Source organism: Falco rusticolus, chromosome 1 (assembly GCF_015220075.1).
Source record: "Falco rusticolus isolate bFalRus1 chromosome 1, bFalRus1.pri, whole genome shotgun sequence".
In the NCBI taxonomy this organism is placed as follows: domain Eukaryota; kingdom Metazoa; phylum Chordata; class Aves; order Falconiformes; family Falconidae; genus Falco; species Falco rusticolus.
In genome coordinates this window covers 16,620,350-16,640,404 of record NC_051187.1, presented here as the reverse complement: position 1 = coordinate 16,640,404, position 20,055 = coordinate 16,620,350, and the positions used below count along the sequence as shown (strand labels likewise).

Below are 20,055 nucleotides of genomic sequence, written 5' to 3'. Positions count from 1 at the left end.
CGTTTTATTGCAATTGGGGAAGAAATCTAGAACACAGACCTGAGAAGGGAAAGAAAATCTGCATCCTGGATTTAAAAATGCCTGCCAGCAGTGGTTGCTTAAAAATAATAGTTTTATAGTATTACTTTTGTCTCACTGCCTGCCAGGAGCTACAACATTTATTTATGCTTCAGGTGCTTTGAGAGATGTAATCTTTATGAAGCTTGCTGAAATCCTCCTCTAAAACAGGCTATTGCTACTTCTAAATATTCACAGGTACTTCTTTGGCACTACTGATCCTGATGAATTATCAGGTTGTGCTTTGGTCACTTCATTTGTTATCAGAGGACTATACATCAGCAAAATCTACTCATTATTATACATTCCACTGAAAAACTGATTGACTAGAATCTTTATTTGTGGATATCAGATTACCTAATTACCTTCAATGTTACTGTACTTCATTGAAGATAACTTTGGTTGTGGCCATTGGCTGAGGCAGACTCATTTAATCTGGCAGCGGTATCGTGTTGGCTTTGTAGGCAATGATTACATTCTTCGTTCTTGGCTGAAATCATAAATCATATGTATACCGCAGTCCAGTTTCTGCAGCTGACCCACTTCAGTATTTCCTATTTATAATTTCCCATCAATATGATGTGATGAATTGTACCCTAAAATTTAATTGCACACTGTCCAAGAAATCCAGAAATACTTTATGAAGACTCGCAGGAAGAGAAGTATCAATCTGGCTTTGTACCATTTTTCCTGTTCAAGAAAATGCTGTATATTGATTTTTCTTTTAAATGAAAATAGTGTAATAACCCACTCAGCAGGATTTACTGGCCTGTTAATCATACTAGGTCATTGCTGGAGAGTGAGAAAGTTTAATGTTCCTGCTGTGGGCCTTCCTTCCTGCCGTATGGTGGATGAGTTTATGCTTTCAAGGATGATGTTTATAGGTACTTCTGTTCTTCAGAATTACTGCATGTAGTCATCTAGAAATAGAAGATTTAAAATCTGAGTTTTCCTCGCTGTTGTTTCTGAAATACAGGAAACAAATTCAGTGATACCTGTATTGCTGGGGTTGCTCAAGTTCCATCATGGCTCAGCTATAAACATTGCTTGTTTCAAATGCTTTTTAGCCCCTGTCCAAAGTTTTCCTCTCCCTCTTCTTCCTTGTCGTTCCTCTAATCAATTGGAATGATGCAGAGTCACAGTGAAACATGGCACGGCTCTTGCTGCATTTACAGAAAGCAGTGCAAAAACTAGAGGGAAAGTAGAGTGGAGCAGGCAGTAAGAAAATGATCTTGCCTCTGATCCAAACTGTTAGAGAAAAAACAAAACAAACCAAAACCAAACCAAACCAAAAACCCCAAACCAAGAAGTGGGCTGCTTTTTTCTTCTCTGTTGATTTGGCAGTTGAGGTTTTTCTGCTTAAGCAAGTGGTTCCATTATGGGCTAAACCCTGTAAAGTCCATGTTGTTGAGTTACCCTGTTCCTGACTGTCACTCATTCTCCTGCCTTTGTGCTGGTTCAAGTATTTATATGATGCCTTGATGAACTGGATTGGGAAACTGATCTGGCTGAGAAGTAAGCCCTTTTTCTGTAGCTTCTAATCCTGTAGGTTATTTTTCAGCTAGATCTGTTTTGCCACATGACTGCACTAATGTGGTTGTGGTCACAAAAGAGAAGGGATGAAGAGTCAGAATCAGTGTTGGTAAGAGGAAGGTTAGGACTGTGTTGTCAGTCAGTCATGTGGATACAGATTAAATTGGTGATGAAATAGCAATGTCGCATCTTGATTTCCTTGAATTACAGCCACGTGGAAGTCTATGGTAGAAGTATTGGGGTGTTTCTGCATGTATGTATTGGAGAAAAATGTAACACACTTTAATCTAGGAAAGAGAGGCATAAAAAGAATGAGTATCTGGATCCTGAAATAATCCACTACAATTGGAATATGAAGCAAATGTTTTAGCAGTTATGGTAATTAACCATTTAAGCAACTTGGCAAAGGAAGTAGTGGATTTTCAGTTTTCTGCAGTTGCAGATAGTCCGTGGCAAATGCAAATTGTTAGACCATGTTAAGGTATAATTCAGTGAAGTTTAATGGTCTGTGGTATTAGGGAGGTTCAAATCATCAGTTACTTGAAACCTCTTTCACTTTGCAGACCCTTGTTTATTTTCATGGAGATTAGGATCTCCATCTAACAAGTTTAGCTACTGATGTTTGCTTTTATTTTAGTTAGTTTTGTAGGTTTTGTAGAAATTAGTCTGCTGATCCCTATGATTTCATGGCCACAGCTTGGAAACCATTGAGCTAAATGCTTTAAACAGCCTCTCCATCATTTAAACTCTGTGAATCTGTGGGTTTTGTGTATTTCTGAACAGGCAGTTCCATGAGACATCCAGCAAGAGAGACTGAGTTAGGAGTGAATGTCTTGTTCACATGTACGCTCCAGAGTGGGTTTTGGTCAATAGAGGCAAAAAATTGACATGCTACTGCAGCGATTAATCATACCATTAGTTATGCAGAAATCTAATTTTTCTGCATAAAGAGTTTGTATACTTGCTCAGATATAACAGAATGTTTATGATTTTGTAGCATCTGTTCTTTGGCACATAAGTGCTTTTATCTATTGTAATAAATTTAAATTCATAATAATAGCCTCTGTTATTTTGAGTCATAATTAATTATTTTTCATCTAATCCCTTTAACCTGAGGTTCAGAGTAAATTACTTTCCAAAGGCCACATTGAGTAGGTGGTTGAAATGCAGAGAGAGATGAGGAGTCTAATTTCCTTCCCAGTGCTCTATTTCAGAATGAAATAGAAAAACAGGCATGACTCCAAAGAAAAAAAAAATATTTTAGTACTTATTTTTATAGGAGATTGTCCCAGTTCTTGTTCATACAGCTGGATGGTTCCTGTTTACTGGCACTGAGAAAGCAGAGAAAAACAGCTCACATTTTCTTACTTTTCTTAAAGGGTGAAAAGGTAAACTATGAGAAGTTCAGGGTTTGGCTGCTGCACAACAAAGATGCTTTCACGTTTTCCCGTTGGCTGCTGTCTGGAGGTGTGTATGTGACACTCACTGATGATAGTGATACCCCTACCTTCTATCAAACCCTGGCTGGAGTCACACATTGTAAGTAAATGATGCTTGTTATTATGTGCCTTTTTAAAACTGTTTTGAAATTCACAGACACAAACTGTTGCCTTTCCACAGTTGTTCATTAAACCTCACTACTTTGATGAGTTATGTGGAATTTGTTCAGTGAGATAAATTTCTTCTCTGTGCTAACTCGTTCTCTGCTTTTTGTGCAGTGACATGTAAAACATTGTCATGTACAAGGACACCACAGGTCATTATTTTTAAGAGATAACAATACTGAGATTACAACACTTCTTTTAGTAGAAGTTTGCTACCAAGTAAATTAAGAAAAATAAAAACTAAAAAGGAAAATATCTTCTCGTTGACAAATACTAAATTTATCTAAAGTGACTTGACATTAATACTCATTTTATATTATATTTATAGATAGAGTAGATCGTAAAACTATTGAGGGTTCTGAAAATAATGGTAGTTTCAAAAATAAGTATTACCTTTTAATTTGCTTTCTGCAGTAGAATAAGTAATATTCCTGGCATGTGATCTAGTCAGGGAACTAAATTAACTAAAGAGAAGCCTCCTCAGAATTTGCATTTAGGAATAATCTCCAAAGTACAAGTGCTTCCTTATGTCTGTATTAATGTAAAAGAAGGAGCGGCTGTTTTTTAAATTAAATGTAAAAACAAAAGGCTGATAAATTATACTTGATATGCAAGTATAATGTAAGCATACATTACAGTAAAGCATCTAAGGGACTTTGGTATCCCTGGGAGAAGGGTGTTTGCTATTGAGATGTCAAGTGCTTTGAGCAATCTAGTTATATTTTATGTACTCTCATAATTTTCTTTGTTGGTGTCAGCATGGCATTTAATCTCTTTAATGGGTGTTTTACTTGAATAAAGCAACATACAGATTTTTCTCTTGGTTTTAAATCTGAGCGTTAAAATTCTGTTCTGACCATCTGAAATGAAAATGCATAATAAAATTAGAAGTTTATAGGCAGGTAATTTATTTGCATTACATGACAGACTGCAGTAGACATGGAGGTTACAGAAGACCACTAAATACTCTGAGGTCTAATAGACAAGGTGGAGGAGGAGGTATGCTGAAAAAAACAACCAACCCTCTGAATTTCCTAGGCATCAGCCCTGGGAAAAATCTCTCCAGCTGTATCAAACTGAGATCTGCCATGCCTCCAACCTTGTCAAGTCTCCTTTGCCCTAAGTGTTCAAAGAAAGCTTTACCTTAAACCTCTGGATGTTACCTCAGAGCTTGCTTTGCTTTTTTTTTTTTTTTTTAATGCTTTGAAATGGAAACTTTTTCTCAACAAACTTTTTCTACTATGCATTTTGTGAAAAAATTTTTTATACTGAAACTGAGATTTATAATAAAAAAAAAGCTACTGTTATATAGATTTTATTTCAGATTTAATGTTGTTCTCCCTACTTCTGTTTTTGATACACCTGTTACTGTTACCATCTGCAGCAAGGCCCTCAACTGTATTCCCAGCTGTTTCGGATGTGCAAAATAAATGATTCAAGAAAGAATGGTCTTTAGACTGAAGAGCATAATACTCTATTTTAGCCAGCCCATACCTATGTTCTTGTATCAAGAAGAAAGCCTTTCTTTTTTCAACTTTTTTGAAGAAAGAATTGGAGAAATTAAGACTGAAGTGCTATAATTAAAAACAAAATTAAGGAGACTGGATGAGAAGCATATTAGAAAAAAATGAATGGGAACAAAATCTGTTCCAATTCTTGGAAAAAAATTGTGCAGATGGTTCCATGTCATACTTGTTCCTATTGTAATAGGTGGGGTTTTTTCTTTTCATTTTGTAGAGAGTCTTTTCATCTTTTCATCTCAAATTTCTCCTACCTTTGTCTTAACAGAATCTCACTCACTTCATCAGTCTCAAAGTCAAATTGCATCGAGCATCTCAGTTTAAATGTGAGCCTTTTTGGTTGCAGGGATCTATCAACTAACCATGGTGTCTCTGCTACTATTTCAGCCTTACGATCTTTCCCGGAGCACACCTGCAGGAGTGTAGTCTGTTTTCCATTTAATGATTATTATCCCCTCTAACTTCCAGTTGCCTCTTCGACATCTTCAACTGTACAATCTCAATTCTTGCTTAATTGCTCTTAAGTATACTGACTCCTTCATGAAGCAACTGTCTTGCTCTTTAAATTTTCATAGCAGACTCAGTGATCCTACCTCAGCATAGCCATTATCTTTGTTGAAAGTACCAGTCCTGATATCAGCTCACCGTCTTTTAGCTGTATCTTGCAATTCCTCATACTTTAAGGTCAGAAGTTAAAGCAATACTCCTGTATTTGGTTTTAATTTATGATCAAGTTGGTTTATGGTAATTTCATAACACTCTGGTGTATAGTGGCATCTGATACTGTAAACCAAATTACAGAAGGAAATGTTTAGTCTTCTTTCTTTTCTAGGAAACTTGTATGCGTGGTTGTTCTTTTCCATGTGCTGCTTCATATGGCTACATGTTCTGTTGGAGAAGTTACTAGATTTTTAAAGACTTGTGAGTTATGTTTGCAGAGTTTGGGTCTCTGCTGGGTGTTTCAACACAACCTATGTTCTTGGGGGAAAAAAAATTAACTTCTGAAAAAAAATAAAATTCTTTTGCTGTATATTGCATCAGACTACTGAGAAATTCAGTGTTTTCTAGTAGTTGGTGGTCTTCTGTTTCTTTAGTGATAGCTTACTTTTACAAGCCATTGGCTGAGTGTAATGAAGGTAGAACTGAGTGAAAATTCAAGTTTTGCATTGCTAGGATTAAAAACCTGAAATAAAATATTTGAGAATGTTTGAAGTGATTATTGAATCTTCAAGTGCATGTCAGGTCTGAGGTCAAGCTTTCAATTGTATTTCAGAAAACTACATAACTTACATGTATTTTTGACTCTGTAAAATGTTTCAAACTGCATACTGTCAACAGACTTAGTATCCTTAAGCAAATTTGGAAAGCTCATAATACAGTTATGTTTGGACCTCTAGAAAAGATTGATTTTTACTGCATTTTTATTATTTTCAGTTAAATGTTGTAATAAGAAAAACAGAAAGTAGTTGTGCTGTGTTACAATGTCTGCAGCCCGATACCTTTTCAAATGACAGATACAGATAACTGAAATTTAAGATAGTAGGAAGATGAACTGGTGAACTAACCCGCCTCCCCCAGGTCTGGACAAATACTTTATGATGTATTCCATGATTTCCCTTGTGATTCAAGACAGTATAGGAATCTCATACAACAGATGCAAAAGTAAAGATAAATGCTTGGGCACTTGGAAGTAATTGCAGTCTAATCAGGTCAGCAAAAAGTACGAAATTCAGTACAGAAGTATTCTTAACACAGCTGAATGTGTAAACCAGTAAGAGCTGTTGTGACAGTTCCTTTTCTTTAAATGAAGGCTTGTTTTTAGTACTTCTACCTAGGATAATGGTTGCCTTTGGGGAGAAGTAGTTACTGAAATAATGTTTAGTAAACCTAGGCAAACACTGTTAGCAGAATGCAGTGAAAGAGTGAAGGTTTTAAAATTTCTGCTGTAAAATGAAGACTAATTTGCGAAACTTGCTGGTGCAATTAGCAATTCCTTACCTGGCTGCAGGACTCTGGCTGGGTTGCAGCACGCCCTCTCCCGGCTCAAGCTTCAGATCCTCCTCCCAAGCCTTACCTCCACTCAGTGGGCTTCCCGTTAAACATCCTGAATAATGTGTCAGGGACATGAAAAATTGCAGTGATAAAAATAGTGGAAGTTATTAACATTGATTTAGGAACAGACAGCGAACATTTTATTGCAAAGCATCAGTGACTCCATTTAAATTTGTTTAATGAGCCAAGCTATCAGGGAAACAAAGGAATTCTGATTTTTCATTTGTAAATAACATTTATTTTGGTATGCAGATGACTTTAATTATATTTCTCAACACATAATTAGAAAAGAAATTTTAAAGTTACAGGAAGCTGCACGCACTTACTGCTTTTAATCAAATTTTGTTCCATTTCACTTAAATCATAAATATGAATCATTTCATTTGAAAGCTACCAAAATAACTTAAGTTTCTCTTGGACTTTTGTTCTTAAAAAACAGTTTCAGGGATATGAGTCTCTCCTGAGCCTGAGTACTGACCAACTAGCAACCATTTGGATTTTCTCAGTTTCTTAGTATGATTGGGTACCTTTCAATTTATTCTATTTTATTTTTAAACCATTGTATTGAATAACACTATGGTAAAGCATGTAAATCAAAGATAAATCCTGTCAGGGACTACTGCTAACACTAAAATTCTCTATAGGGGAATATTCCCCCAAATCATTATACATACTTAATAATTACAAACTAAATGCCTAATCTTCTCTGGTACTCTTAAGTCCTAATGGGGTAATTCAGTAATACCACAGCTCGCAGCCACTGGAGGATGTCATTTTGTTGCCTTCCCTGGGTAGTGTGCACTCTCTTTAAGTATCAGAACAAAACTGACTCCATCCTACCTGTAAAATAGGTCTTACTTTTTGCCAAAGTAAAATGAGCCCAGTTCAAGTCTGTTTCAGTTAAGGTGCTCCATCCTCCGCTCCATCTCAGCCTTGGGTTGCAGTCATATTGACTCCAGGTGAGACCTCATTGGTCTCCTTCACTCAGCTGGAGATGCTGATGCAGCAACATAGGTGGTGGTTGCCCTTTTTTTAATGGCTGTGTCATTTTGTTGTGATGTGATGGGGCTTACATGCTCAGGTTTCCAGTCCATGGGGAAAATAATCCCATTTGTCAGAGATGTTACTGGTTTCAAACTGACAGACTCTGTAATTTGTACTCTTTTGGAGCCCAGTTTTTGTGTCACTGAGTTCTTACTAAATAGCATCTTAAATCTCCTTTGAATTGAAGAGACTCTCTTCAGTTGTCAGAAAATTTCATCAAAATGCTCCTGCTTTTTCTGACAGCTCTTACGTACCAAGATGCAGCTAAGACAGTGTGTAATCAGTACAATAATTATATTTTAGAACATAGAGTTATTGCTAATTTAGCCTAGTAAATGAGAGAAGCCCTGGATAACCAGACAGCATGGTTGAAATGGAAGAGTGATTTCTTGAAACAGTATAAAATTGAAACTGAATGTTGTGGAAGTAACCTTTTCTGGCAGAGATGGGTTTATAAACCTGTAGGGCTTTATGGTAAGCTGAAGATGTGAGTCTGTAAAAGAGAAGTGAAATGAAGTGATCACTTAACTTTGCTCATGTTAAAAGGCTGTCTGGATATTAAGTATGTGCTTGCCCACTTCAGTTGTGGTATCCACTCTTGAAAAGCCGTCTCTTAATGATGCATGGAAGCCAACAGAAAGCAATTCTGAAGGTTATGGATTTATTAAAGGTGCCTTTAAGAGCATATTTTATTCTCTGCTATTTTTTTTCCAAGTGTGTGAACACTTTTACTTTGAGAGGAACTGCAGTATTTAATACTACTTCTGTACATGTTCTCATGTTAAGGCACTGGTGATCTGTGTTCTGCTAGGTAAACACCTGGATAGTGGTGTCTGACACAAACAAGGATCTTGGCTGAAGTTACAATATTCCCTTCTCTGTGTGTCTCTGCGTGTTTTTCAATAAGGACAAAGGAAAGATGAAAGTATTACAGCAGACAAGGCCACTAAGAAAAAGCCTCAGTGTCACTTAATCTGCATCTTGCCACTTTGTTATCCTCTTAGTTCCCAGGCTATTTTATATCTTGCAAAGCAGCTCTCAGTACCCAGGTCCCAGAGTCTTCAGTGTGTTCATTTGAAAGCGACAAACAAGTGTGCTTAGTCAGAAACCCTGTTTGGTGTTCAGTCATTTGGTCTCTGGTTCTGACTCAGCCGTTGCGCAATGAAGGGCTCCCTCGGCAGCTGGGGACTGGGTTTTGCATGGAGGATATCATGGTAAACGGTAAAACAAAGCAAGCTTCAGTTAAAATGTTGGGAATATGGTATGCTGCTTCTGCTGTGAACCAGAGAGGATTGTACCAATAGGTGGGTAGAAATGAAAGTTTTAAAATATATTGAAATGCCTAGTTAATTCTGGTCTTATAAAAGAGTTGTAATAAACAGTTACTGAAATGAAAACACATGTTTAATTATTTTTTTTTTAAGACAGGATTATTCATGGCTTGCTGCAATATTTAGGAAGGGTGGATATGTCATGGGAATGGCATTAAAATGAAGGATACTTTTTTTAGTGTTTTTCATTGACATGCAACCTGCCTGCCAATCACAGTGTGGCAGCTGGTTTTAAATTAACTCTTTTCAGTAGAGTTACTCAAATACGTATTTTTACTGAAAATGTTTGCCTATTCTTCCTTTACAATATGAAGACTGTAGCTTGAGGTGTACTTGACGTTATCCCGCTGATTATACTTGTCTAATTCTTAGAGATTGAACTAAAAAATACTAGTGATAATTTTACAGAGCCAAAAGATCCAAAAGTTTTTTCATATTTTTAATGGACAAGTGATGAGAGAGACCTAAAATAGCATATATATGGTTAAATTTCACAGGTGCATAATATTTCCATGTGACCTCAAATAATTGTGTTGTATTTAATTGACAAAAATTAATACTTACTGGCCTAGAAAGCCACTCTGTTCTGATGTTTGGGGCTATATTTTATATAAGATACGTCTTTTAAAATAATCCTAATTATTTAAAATTTGAACTACTGAATGAAAGCCCAGTTCATACTTCCTGCTGTGATTTGAACAGGCATCAGGAAAGAAATTTTATACTTGGATAAAAGATTTTACCTTTCCAATGTAAACCCTCTAGAATATGGCAATTTTTTTTGTACACATTATGTTCGGATAAAAGTGCAGTCTGCTTTTATCATGCTTCATTTAAACTTCAATAACAAATATGATGATATGTATATATCATAAATCACAAGAGATTTCTTTTAACTTGGGTTTATGGAGGAATAGATGGTACACTATATATCCTGAGACTGATTTACAAGATTCTGAGCAAAGAGGTCACTCTGTAGAAATCACATTATGTAACAGCTGGCTTTTCAACGGCACAGTTAAACTTTCATGTGTGCTTAATCCAATAAATATTTCTGTATTTTGTGTAAGTGAAACTATTGCAGTGGGCTGCAATTCATTGTTACTATGAACAAAAAGTGTTCTTTTGTCACATTTTTATTTGTATTTAAACTATGTTGTGTGAGTCTAATCAGTGTGAAGAATATTATTTACTACTTTGTCAGTTTTACTTCCTAAAATGTTAGGCTCTTCTGCAGCAAGTCAGTACAGGGGACCTGCATTGGCTATGATATCAATGTAACACTTACGCTAATACTTATCGGCTCTTCTTTTGAAGATGATTATTTGAAAATTCTTTGTCTTTTAGAAGACCATATAATTTCAACCACTGCTTGACAGAAATGCAGATAAGATGCTTTCTGATAACCTTTCTTTTCTGAGATTAATGTAATAAAGCAATAAAATTAGCACTGTAGAAGCTCTCTGTGAATTACAATTTAAAAAATGGAGTACAACTAGCTTCTACTATAGATATTTGAGAAAGGTTCTCTGGGAAAATAAAACAATCTTTCAGTTCTTAATTACTAAAAGTAAATACTGCACCTGCCAGTGAAACCAAGTTTCTGCAGATTTACTCTTCAGTAAAGACAATGTGACCTTCTTTATTTTTTTTAATATTCTTAGTGTGGCATCATTTCAAGAATGAAGTGCAACTAGCACTTTTGTTATTCTTCCCAGTCACAAAGGTAGATTAAAAGGAAACAAAGTGATTTACATGCTCATGCTCAGGAGAGTTAGCATAATGCTTTTGTATTTGCTAATGAGAGTAATAATGTATATTTGCAGTTCTTCTAAATGACAGTACAAACTTGCCCTTTATATGCAGTTGTTTAGGTAGTATCATAGTACTGTGATTCTCTTTGTGTACTTAAGGTTCTGTCTCATAAAGCATCTTTTACCTTTCATTTGTTGTTTTTCTTTTTGTTTATTTCTGTTCTTGAAACTCCATGAATATACTTTTCCTTGTATTTCCTGTGGAATACGAGTACTCTAGTCCTAATGTCATGTCTTGCGAGTTCTTTCATATCAGTACTGTAGCATCCTGATACCTTTAGAGGCAACAAGCCTGAGTGAGAGTGTATTTTGGTAGATTTTCTCTCCTCTGGTGACATGCTGACCGTTTTGGGGCAGGTACATCATTAAATCGTGAAGAGACCCCTGTGTTTCTTGGAACATGCCAAATGCAGTTCTACGTCGCTTGGCTGTTCTGCTTAGGATCATGAAGCTGCTGACATCTGTGGCAGTCCTAAGCACCTATGACATTTCTGTAGGCTGATCTTCAAAGACATAACTACTGCATTTCTCCTTCTTGATTTCTAGTAGAATAATTTTCCTTTATATGTTTAGATTCCTGCTTCCTTATGTATTGAGGACAGACTTTTTAGTAGGGCCTGTAGTGATAAGACATGGGGTAATGGTTTTAAACTAGAGGAGGACAGATTCAGAAATTTTTTGTGCTGAGTGTGGTGAGACATTGGCACAGGTTACCCAGAGAGGTGGTGGGTGCCCCATCTGTGGAAACATCCAAGGCCAGGCTGGACGGGGCTCTGAGCAACCTGGTCCAGCTGAAGGTGTCCCTGTTCGCTGCCAGGGGGTGTGGGGTGGTGTGGGACTAGGTGGCCTTTAAAGGGCCCATTCCAGCTCCACCATTCTGATTACAACATGACCCAGAGCCAGGAGATGGTAAAGCAGACAAGGGAATCGATTCATCTAGGAAGGAGGAGGAGAGGAGAAAGGAATACAGTTCGGTTTTCCTTCTGGACCAGCTCTCTTATCTCACTATGTAAGTGCATGACAGCTGATAACGGTGCAAGCCAGGATGCTGCGGCAGGTGCCTGGGGTTAAGGGGGAAGGTAAACTTTCTCCGCACAGCCTGAAGTTACATTAGCTTCATGCGACCCTAGGACGCCAGCGTGGCTGTGGGGGTTCTGCACACAAGGCTGTCTAGTGATTGTACGGAATGGGCAGAGGGAAGGGAGGATGTTTTCACTGATGTGACTTTTCTAGTTAGACTGGCTAAAAATATTTTGCGGGAAGTTGCAAACCCCTTCCACTTCTTCAACTCTGCTTCAGTTATTAATCTTTCATTAAAATTTTCCCAAACTTTCTGCTGATAAGGGTATGGTATTTTTGTTTTGATGCATTATATGAATTGCCTGCTGGGTAATGACAACTAGTTCATGTTTATTGTTTTGTTCGGGTTTTTTTGCTTTTGTTTTTTGTGTTGGTTTTTTTAGGCTAAATTACTATTCTCAGTAAATTACTAATCTCAATGACAGAAATAAGAAAATAAATCAATAAAATTTCAATTTGACATACAACTCTTTTTGGGTCTCTTCTGTTGTTAAGCCTTAAAGGATTATTATTGTTTCTATAGACTAAACCAGGCCAAATAGCTCAAGTTAAACCTATTAGAAAGCTGGCGTGGATTTAAAGGCTCAGAACCATCTGGGAATGGGATCACACGTAGTGGTTCTTAATATAGACAGCTTTGTCATTACATATCTATTTGAGAACCAGTTAATTTGCACTGACCTAAAGCAGTGTTTTGACACACTTGCATATGTAAAAAGGTTAAAAGTATTGTTGAGCAGAAATGTAATGATTTTTTAATATTTATTTTTTTATTTTATTTTATTTGAAGGATAAAGCATAAGGAGACTGATGTTTGTATGTAATGTTTTGAAAGAAAACACAAGTTCTTCCTCTGTATTTTTTTTTTTTAACCTTTACTTAGCACCTTGTTTTCCTCATTGCTGGTTTTGGGGTTTGGGGTTTTCCCCCTTCTTTAAATTAGCTTGTAAATTCCTCTGTATAAAGTGTCTTCTAGGTTTGTATAATCACTGCCCAATGTTGACTGGGTTTCTAAGTGCATCTGTAGTATAAATAATAAAGTAAAACAAGCTATTCTATATTTGGAAAAAATTATTGCTGAGATACAGTGTTTAAATGTCACATTATAATTTAGCCTTATTATTGTATAAGAAGGCTAAAAATTTCAAATAGGAATTCTTCAAGAGCAGCCAAGTACTAATTTTTTTTTTTATTATTCTAAAAAAGTTCTGGGATTTTTTTTTTAAATGCTACTTCACATCCTTTTAGAAGACTTGAATACTGGATACCTTGGGAAAGTAAGATTTTGCACATAAAATCTACCTGTTCAATTCACCAGGAAGAAATATGTGAAAATGAAGACTGTGGAGCCTTTAGCAATGGGATTTCATTTCTTTATTTCTAAGTGCTTGTGATGATGTGTTTTTAATGTTGAACTCCTAGATGGTGAATGATTCTGTAGATAAAGAAGGTAATATTGGACCTTTATTGCTCATATTTTTAATTTTTATATGCAGGTGTCAGGCATAAAAAAAGGATTAACATAATTTTTCTCTTTGTGACAAAATAATGCTGCATTTTTATTTGGTACTGAATTCTAATGCAGTCCAGATACTACCAAAATATTCTTTTACTTCTGTTGTTTATACAGTGGAAGAATCTGACATCATCGATCTCGAAAAACGATACTGGCTGCTAAAAGCTCAATCAAGAACTGGACGTTTTGATTTAGAAACATTTGCCCCCTTAGTTTCCCCTCCTATTCATCCATCTCTGAGCGAAGGTATGGAAATTTGGTCAAATGTACAAGGAAGTGATGATGCTGTGGTGTTCAGTACCTGATGGTCTACTGATGTACAAATTCTACAGCTTTAAAAGGGGGCCTGGTTTAAAATCTATTTTAAGTTTAAATTACAGAGTTCATTTCACTGAGTTCTGAATGTTTGAAAATGAGACAAGAGACCTGAGCAATCTCTGTTTGTTGGGAAATCTGGAATGACGAAAGAAGTGATGCTTCTGTGTGTTACATTGTTGTTAGTTGTCAGGAAATTTGTTGAACTTGGTTGTATAATTTGCCCTGTAGTTGCTTAAATCTTTTCACTGGGTTCCTTAAGATTCTATAGTGACAAAATGTACTGCTGTCCTTGAATGAGATAAAATAGGAGACCTTTTCAAAACTGACAAACGTGTTTCATCTCTGAAATGCCAATTCAGCATGCAAGTCAGAAGTTGTATCATGCTGTCAATGAAATGATCTTCCCTAATAGTGTAAGTTAAGGAAGATTTTGTTCAGGAGATGTGTATGTTGCAATGCAGACATATTAATAACCAAGCTGGTCTTTCAAGTTGAAGCCACTCTGGTAATAACTGGAGGTTGCAATTGTTTAATTGCCATTTACTGCACAACTTAAGGACACGAAGTAACATTCTGCTTACAGCTAGTTTTTGTCTGCAGTTCTAGAGTGGGAATTTTTTGTCACTGAATGGTCAGCTTTGCTGACAAGTGGCAGCAGTAACTAGAAGATGGGAAATTTATTTGCAGTGGATGCAATCTGTTAAAACACCAGAACATATGTTCAGTTCAATAGGGATATATCCCCACATCCTTTTGCTTTTAAGTGCGTTTTACCTACTTAGTGATAGAAATTTACACAGGTGCTATGGGGAAACTTAAACTTGATCAGCTTCTGGTCATTATATATGTCTTCTGTGGATAGTGCAACTGAGTCATTGTCACACACAAAAAAATATCTATGGGCTAAAAAAAAAGTATGTGCTGAATGAATAGAACTCTTAAATCCTTTGAAGACTGGTAACTAAAACTGCTCACTCACTTAGGGCCAGATTTGTAATGGTATTCAGTGATTTTCGTAGGAGTTTCTATCAGGTGCTTTGGAAAAGCAGAAGCATTTGGCATCTGAGTACCTTTTGCTATTTTGGTTCTTTAGCTTTTGTAAAATGCTTGTCCTGGCCATACTGGTTTAGATGTACTGTCTATAAATCAGGCATTATGAGGAAGGTGTGAGAATAAGGTTCAGAGTTCTTCATTTTCCCCCCCCACCTCCATCCCCGACCCAGCCCCTGGCTTTGTTTATCCATACATGAGTGATCTAATTCACCTTAAAAATGGTCTTAGTAGTGCTTAAATATCTTTATTACACTTAGAAGAATTAGTTATAATCATAAGTGTTTATACTTCTTTTTGCAGATGTTAACAATTAACCTTTCATGTAAATATAAAGTATGATTGTCAGCTGTTTCAGCCAGATGCTGTAACAGGAGATGCTTTTGTGGTTTGCAGGTTTGTTTAATGCTTTTGATGAAAACCGAGACAATCACATAGATTTTAAAGAAATTTCCTGTGGGCTCTCAGCATGTTGCAGGGGACCCTTGGCAGAAAGACAAAAGTGTAAGTATGCAAAATGTTAACTGTTAATTTTAGAGAAGTTTTTTGGTTTGAGCATTGAAGTTTAGTTGTTTCCACGTTTTTAGAAATATTTTCCGCTGAACAAGTGTGTGTCTGTGAAAGGTGACAGACTTTAAGAGTTAAAAAATTAAAGGATTTTTAAATACCAGGGCTTCCTTCTATCAATAATGATGAAACATAATTCTGTATGTATTATAACTTATTCATAGCTTCATATAAATTATCAACATGTTTCAGGGAAAAAAATATATTTCAGAAGTTGTTTTGCAGTGTCCTGCATTGTGATGCTGAAATGTGTATCTCAGTATAGAAAGTGCAAACACTTACTTATTCATTATATGTTATATCAAGTGAATGTCCTATTTGATTGTCTTGTGGTTAATAGCATGTTCTGGCTTGCTTACTGTTCGGTTTTCAGCTGGCTCCCTGCAAGATTCTTGTGTTTTGAAATACCTTTGTGCCATACTTTTCCAAAGCCATATTGCTGCAACTTAAAAGCTATCATTCACTGGAAATTTCTGGATGCACATATGTTCCCTGCTATGTCACATTAGAAAACACAGCACAGAATTGCAGGAATCTAGATTTCAGTTTATTAAACACAGCTGCTCCATTTCCTCACTACCACACATGCATCCTGCCTCATCAAAACTGTCAGCACTAAATCATGTTCTTGTGACTCTGCAGACTTACGTTCTGCAAGAAATAAAAAGTAGTTGTTGTGTAGTTCTAACATAAAAAAGTAATTTCCTTTTTTCTCAGTTTGCTTCAAGGTTTTTGACATTGACCGGGATGGTGTGTTGTCTCGCACTGAACTTAAAGAAATGGTTGTTGCACTTTTGGAAGTCTGGAAAGATAACCGTACTGATAAAATACCTGTACGTTATTTTGGTTTTTATTTGTTTGCTTCTGTTCCTTAAAGTCATCCTCAAAAGTAGGAATGTGAATGTTGTTTGGTTTCAGTGAAATACAGGCTTCCTTTTGAACTACTTTAGCTTAGGAGTATTGATAACTGGATGTAACTTGCCTCGCTTAACTTTGACCTGCCATTAACCAAATCAGAATGATTTGACTGTAATGTAGTCTGTTTCATATAAAGAAACTTTAGGTACAGGAGTGCAACTGTCTGGAAGCACTCAGTTGTGAATTATATAGAGGTATCATCAACATTTCTTACAGTTACATTTTTTATTTTAAACACATGCAGCTCCAGAGTGCTGTGAGAATTTAACTCTTGTTTTCTAATCCTTTATTTGCTAAGGAATTGAACATGGATTTATCTGAAATTGTAGAAGATATTTTGAATATGCATGATACCACAAAGGTAGGAATTTGCTCTTGTTTCTTTGTCATTTTTATACCCTAGTATCTTCAGTTGATTTATAAAAAAGAAAGTAAAATCTTGTGCTTTCTTTAAAGCAGATGCGTCAATAGAAAAATCTCTTTCAAGAAATGTCAGTTTTCCAGTAAGATTTTCCATGTTCTGTGAGAGAAAGAACATGTTTCAATTTTATAAGCCATTTTTATACGTGAGACTAAACCAAAAATACATATCCAGATGAAATTAATTTGAAGCATATACTGTTTGCAAGGCTTTGCTATGCATAATTAATACCAGTTTTAAATCTGATGCTTGACTTGTTCTAGAGAAACTGTTTGTGGTTGGTTTTTTGTTTTGTTTTGTGGTTTGTTTTTTTTTTTTTTGCAAGATCATTGTTCATGTGAAACAAGGGGTAATGAATTAACTTACCTTATACTTTATGCTGTATAAAGACACCTCCTGTGCTGGAACAGAACTGTATTAATTCAGTAGTAACTTATGCATTATCATTTTCAAACTACTTTGTTTGCAGTATCATTATATACAACCAGTGAACTAGTATGATGATATTGTTTCAGACCTAAGTATCCATTAAACTATGAAGACATGTCACGACTGTCGTGACACACAGAAAAAAGTCTTAGTAGCTTATATTGTGCTTTATAGTTAGCTGTGTGTAAATCTTTAATTAAGTTCTTGCTTTTTCAAGATACCATCTGCAAACAATATAGTGGAAGTTGTTTCCATTATTTCATCCTTTACTTCACTAATTAAGATGTGTGTCTGGAAACTAAGTAATTTAAGAAAAACTTTAAAGAATGTCTAGGAATGCTTAATTACTTGTTTGAATAGTTGTATTGCCTGCTTGTACTCCAACAAAGTGGTGGGCAAATATTTTATTATAATTTTTTCATTGCCAAAGCAGTAGAAAATATGGCTTCAGTGAGCTCTTTCTTTCATCCTTTGAGGTTTTTATTATTTGTTTATTTTAAATGGGTCATTTATAAGGAAGTGTATAGCAGTCTTCTTTCCACAAAGAGTTGGGAAAGAAGATTAAGTCTTCAGAATATCTTTCATAGTTGCATCATGAATGTAGTGATGGAAAGAGCTGATGGTGCAGTAATTACATAAATTGTTTAACCTCTCTTTGCGTGTTAGCTTTGACCTGTGTGAACTCTGGAGAAAATGGTCTGTAAGAAGAGGTGGAGTAACTGCCACTACTGTAAAAATGGCTATAAATTATATTACAGTATAAGCAATTTAGCTTGATCCATTCACTGTATGGTTGAAAATCACAAGGTCCTCTGACTCTTGTCAGTGGTAACACTACTGTAACTTTGCAAGTGATTAAGAATCAATAGGACTTGTGTTGTAGGGTAAGATCATAAGGACTTGATGATCAAAAATAGTTTTTCCCAGCCCACAGAGGAAGATGGTGGGTTTCTGAATGGATCAAGTATCTGTATATGCAGAGCTTATTTGGACAATCAGAGTCTTAGATTGTCTCAGTCTTGTTTCGTGCAAAGTGATTGCCCTGACCAGTCACATACTGCTTCTGATGGTTTCGTGGTGTGGGAAGGTATGACTACTGCAGTTGAGCATGAGTACTAAATCTGAATGATGGAGAGCTGGAGCAAAGGTTACAGCCTGTGTGTAGTTTGTCCTCTGTACTCTCAAAGCTTTTTGGTTTTCTAGGTTACATGTGTTATGCTAAAACTTGTTTTATCTTCTTTCATTGGATTAAATTTTATTATCAGTGGTAGATGCAAATTTTTGTCAAATCACTGGCTTTGTCATGCCTTGTAATGACACATTTAATTAACATTTTAATAGAAATAGGTTAATAGCTTGATGGTTTTTTCCTTTCCCTTTCCATTCTCTTCCCTTCAACTAAGCTTGGACACCTGACTCTGGAGGACTACCAGATATGGAGTGTGAAGAGTGCACTTGCCAATGAATTTTTAAATCTGCTTTTTCAGGTATGTTTAGAGGAAATTTAAACTTGAAAATTGTGGTCACTAACTCATGAGCTTTTTGCGTGGCCATGAATTGCAGCATCAGCATTTGTGCTAACGTGCTTATGGTTTTGTTTATTTCACTGAGTTATGTGGTTTTGCAATTGTGCATTACCTTGATGGAATGATTCTCTATTTGATTACTATTCTTTTCAGTGTATGGAGATGCCTAAAGCCTAATTTGATAAAGTGAATGTTTATAAACAATACTGTTCATAAAATGAAATATCCAGTGTATCAGCAGTTATATTTTTCATTAGAAAAAGGCTGTGTTCTTAAACAATTGTTCCTGGAAATCTTTGCTGAGGAAGTGACACAGGAAATGAGAAAAGGTATCAGTAATTCTACAACTGCTTTCCCTTCACATTTTTGGTTAACGCCGTTTAAGGAACCTTTTGTTGCTTTCTTAATGAAGCAGTCCTTGAAAGCTGTGATCTCATATCACTATTGTGTTGCAAAGCTGAGGATTAAGTGTGTATACGATTTGGTTGTAATCAAGCTTGAGTTAGATTTTTGTAAATTCTTAAAACAGTCATATTTTAGTGTTGGCTCACTTTGTGCAGAAAATGACCCCCTGAGAGTATTTTCGTTCACTGCAGTTTGTTCCTTACCCATTTTTCATAGAGGTTGATACTTTGAGTTTAAATAATAATAATAATAATGGTAATAAATAATGATGGAGCATTGAAGATTTGTCCTAATCTAATGTTCACCTCCAGCCCTGTATGACAGTCTCAGTTCTTCCAGGGATGGCCAGGGAGAACTGGTGGGCTCCGTTCTCACGTTACCAGTGAAACTTGATTAGTTATGAGGCAGATTGTACCAGAAAAATACTTCATCAGAGGGAAGCTGTGGGTTTTGTTTTTGTTTTTGTTTTTTTTTAAATTGTTGTGAGAGGATGTCTGACTAGCATACTCCTGATTCTCCCGTTTATAACCCTAGACTACTTTATAAATTGTGTTTTGAACTATTCTTTGTAAAGAAGTTAAGGGTGACTGAGTGAGAGTACTCGAAGACCATCAGCTGCACCACAGCTGAAAAGAATAAAATCAGAAAGTTCTGAAAATTCTTTTTATCTCTAATTGCATCAGGTTTTGCTTACACTGCAACCTTCTCAGGAAGGGCTGTCTTTATTTTTGGACTGTCTAGCATTATATATCCTTATCCTTATCCATCATCATAACTTAATATTGATGAACTAACAAGTAGCTATGCAATACTGAAGTAGAATGAATGAACATTTAATATATTTGTCTTAATGATGATTACACGTTGCCA

General features: G+C 35.9%; 1 protein-coding gene across 5 annotated transcripts in view; it reads left to right on the top strand.

Moving 5' to 3' along the window:
• The window catches only part of USP32 (ubiquitin specific peptidase 32), an 81,173-nt gene that overhangs the window by 32,437 nt on the left and 28,681 nt on the right, over positions 1–20,055 (top strand). For 3 of the 5 annotated variants that reach the window (XM_037371336.1, XM_037371345.1, XM_037371327.1), the window contains exons 5-10: positions 2,970–3,129; positions 13,666–13,797; positions 15,316–15,423; positions 16,204–16,319; positions 16,703–16,765; positions 18,658–18,741. In XM_037371336.1, the coding sequence (XP_037227233.1) occupies positions 2,970–3,129; positions 13,666–13,797; positions 15,316–15,423; positions 16,204–16,319; positions 16,703–16,765; positions 18,658–18,741 (663 nt within the window). Of the gene's footprint in view, positions 1–2,969; positions 3,130–8,836; positions 9,115–11,828; positions 11,965–13,665; positions 13,798–15,315; positions 15,424–16,203; positions 16,320–16,702; positions 16,766–18,657; positions 18,742–20,055 lie in introns of those variants that run through there. The other 2 variants (XM_037371358.1, XM_037371353.1) reach the window with 2 other exon arrangements.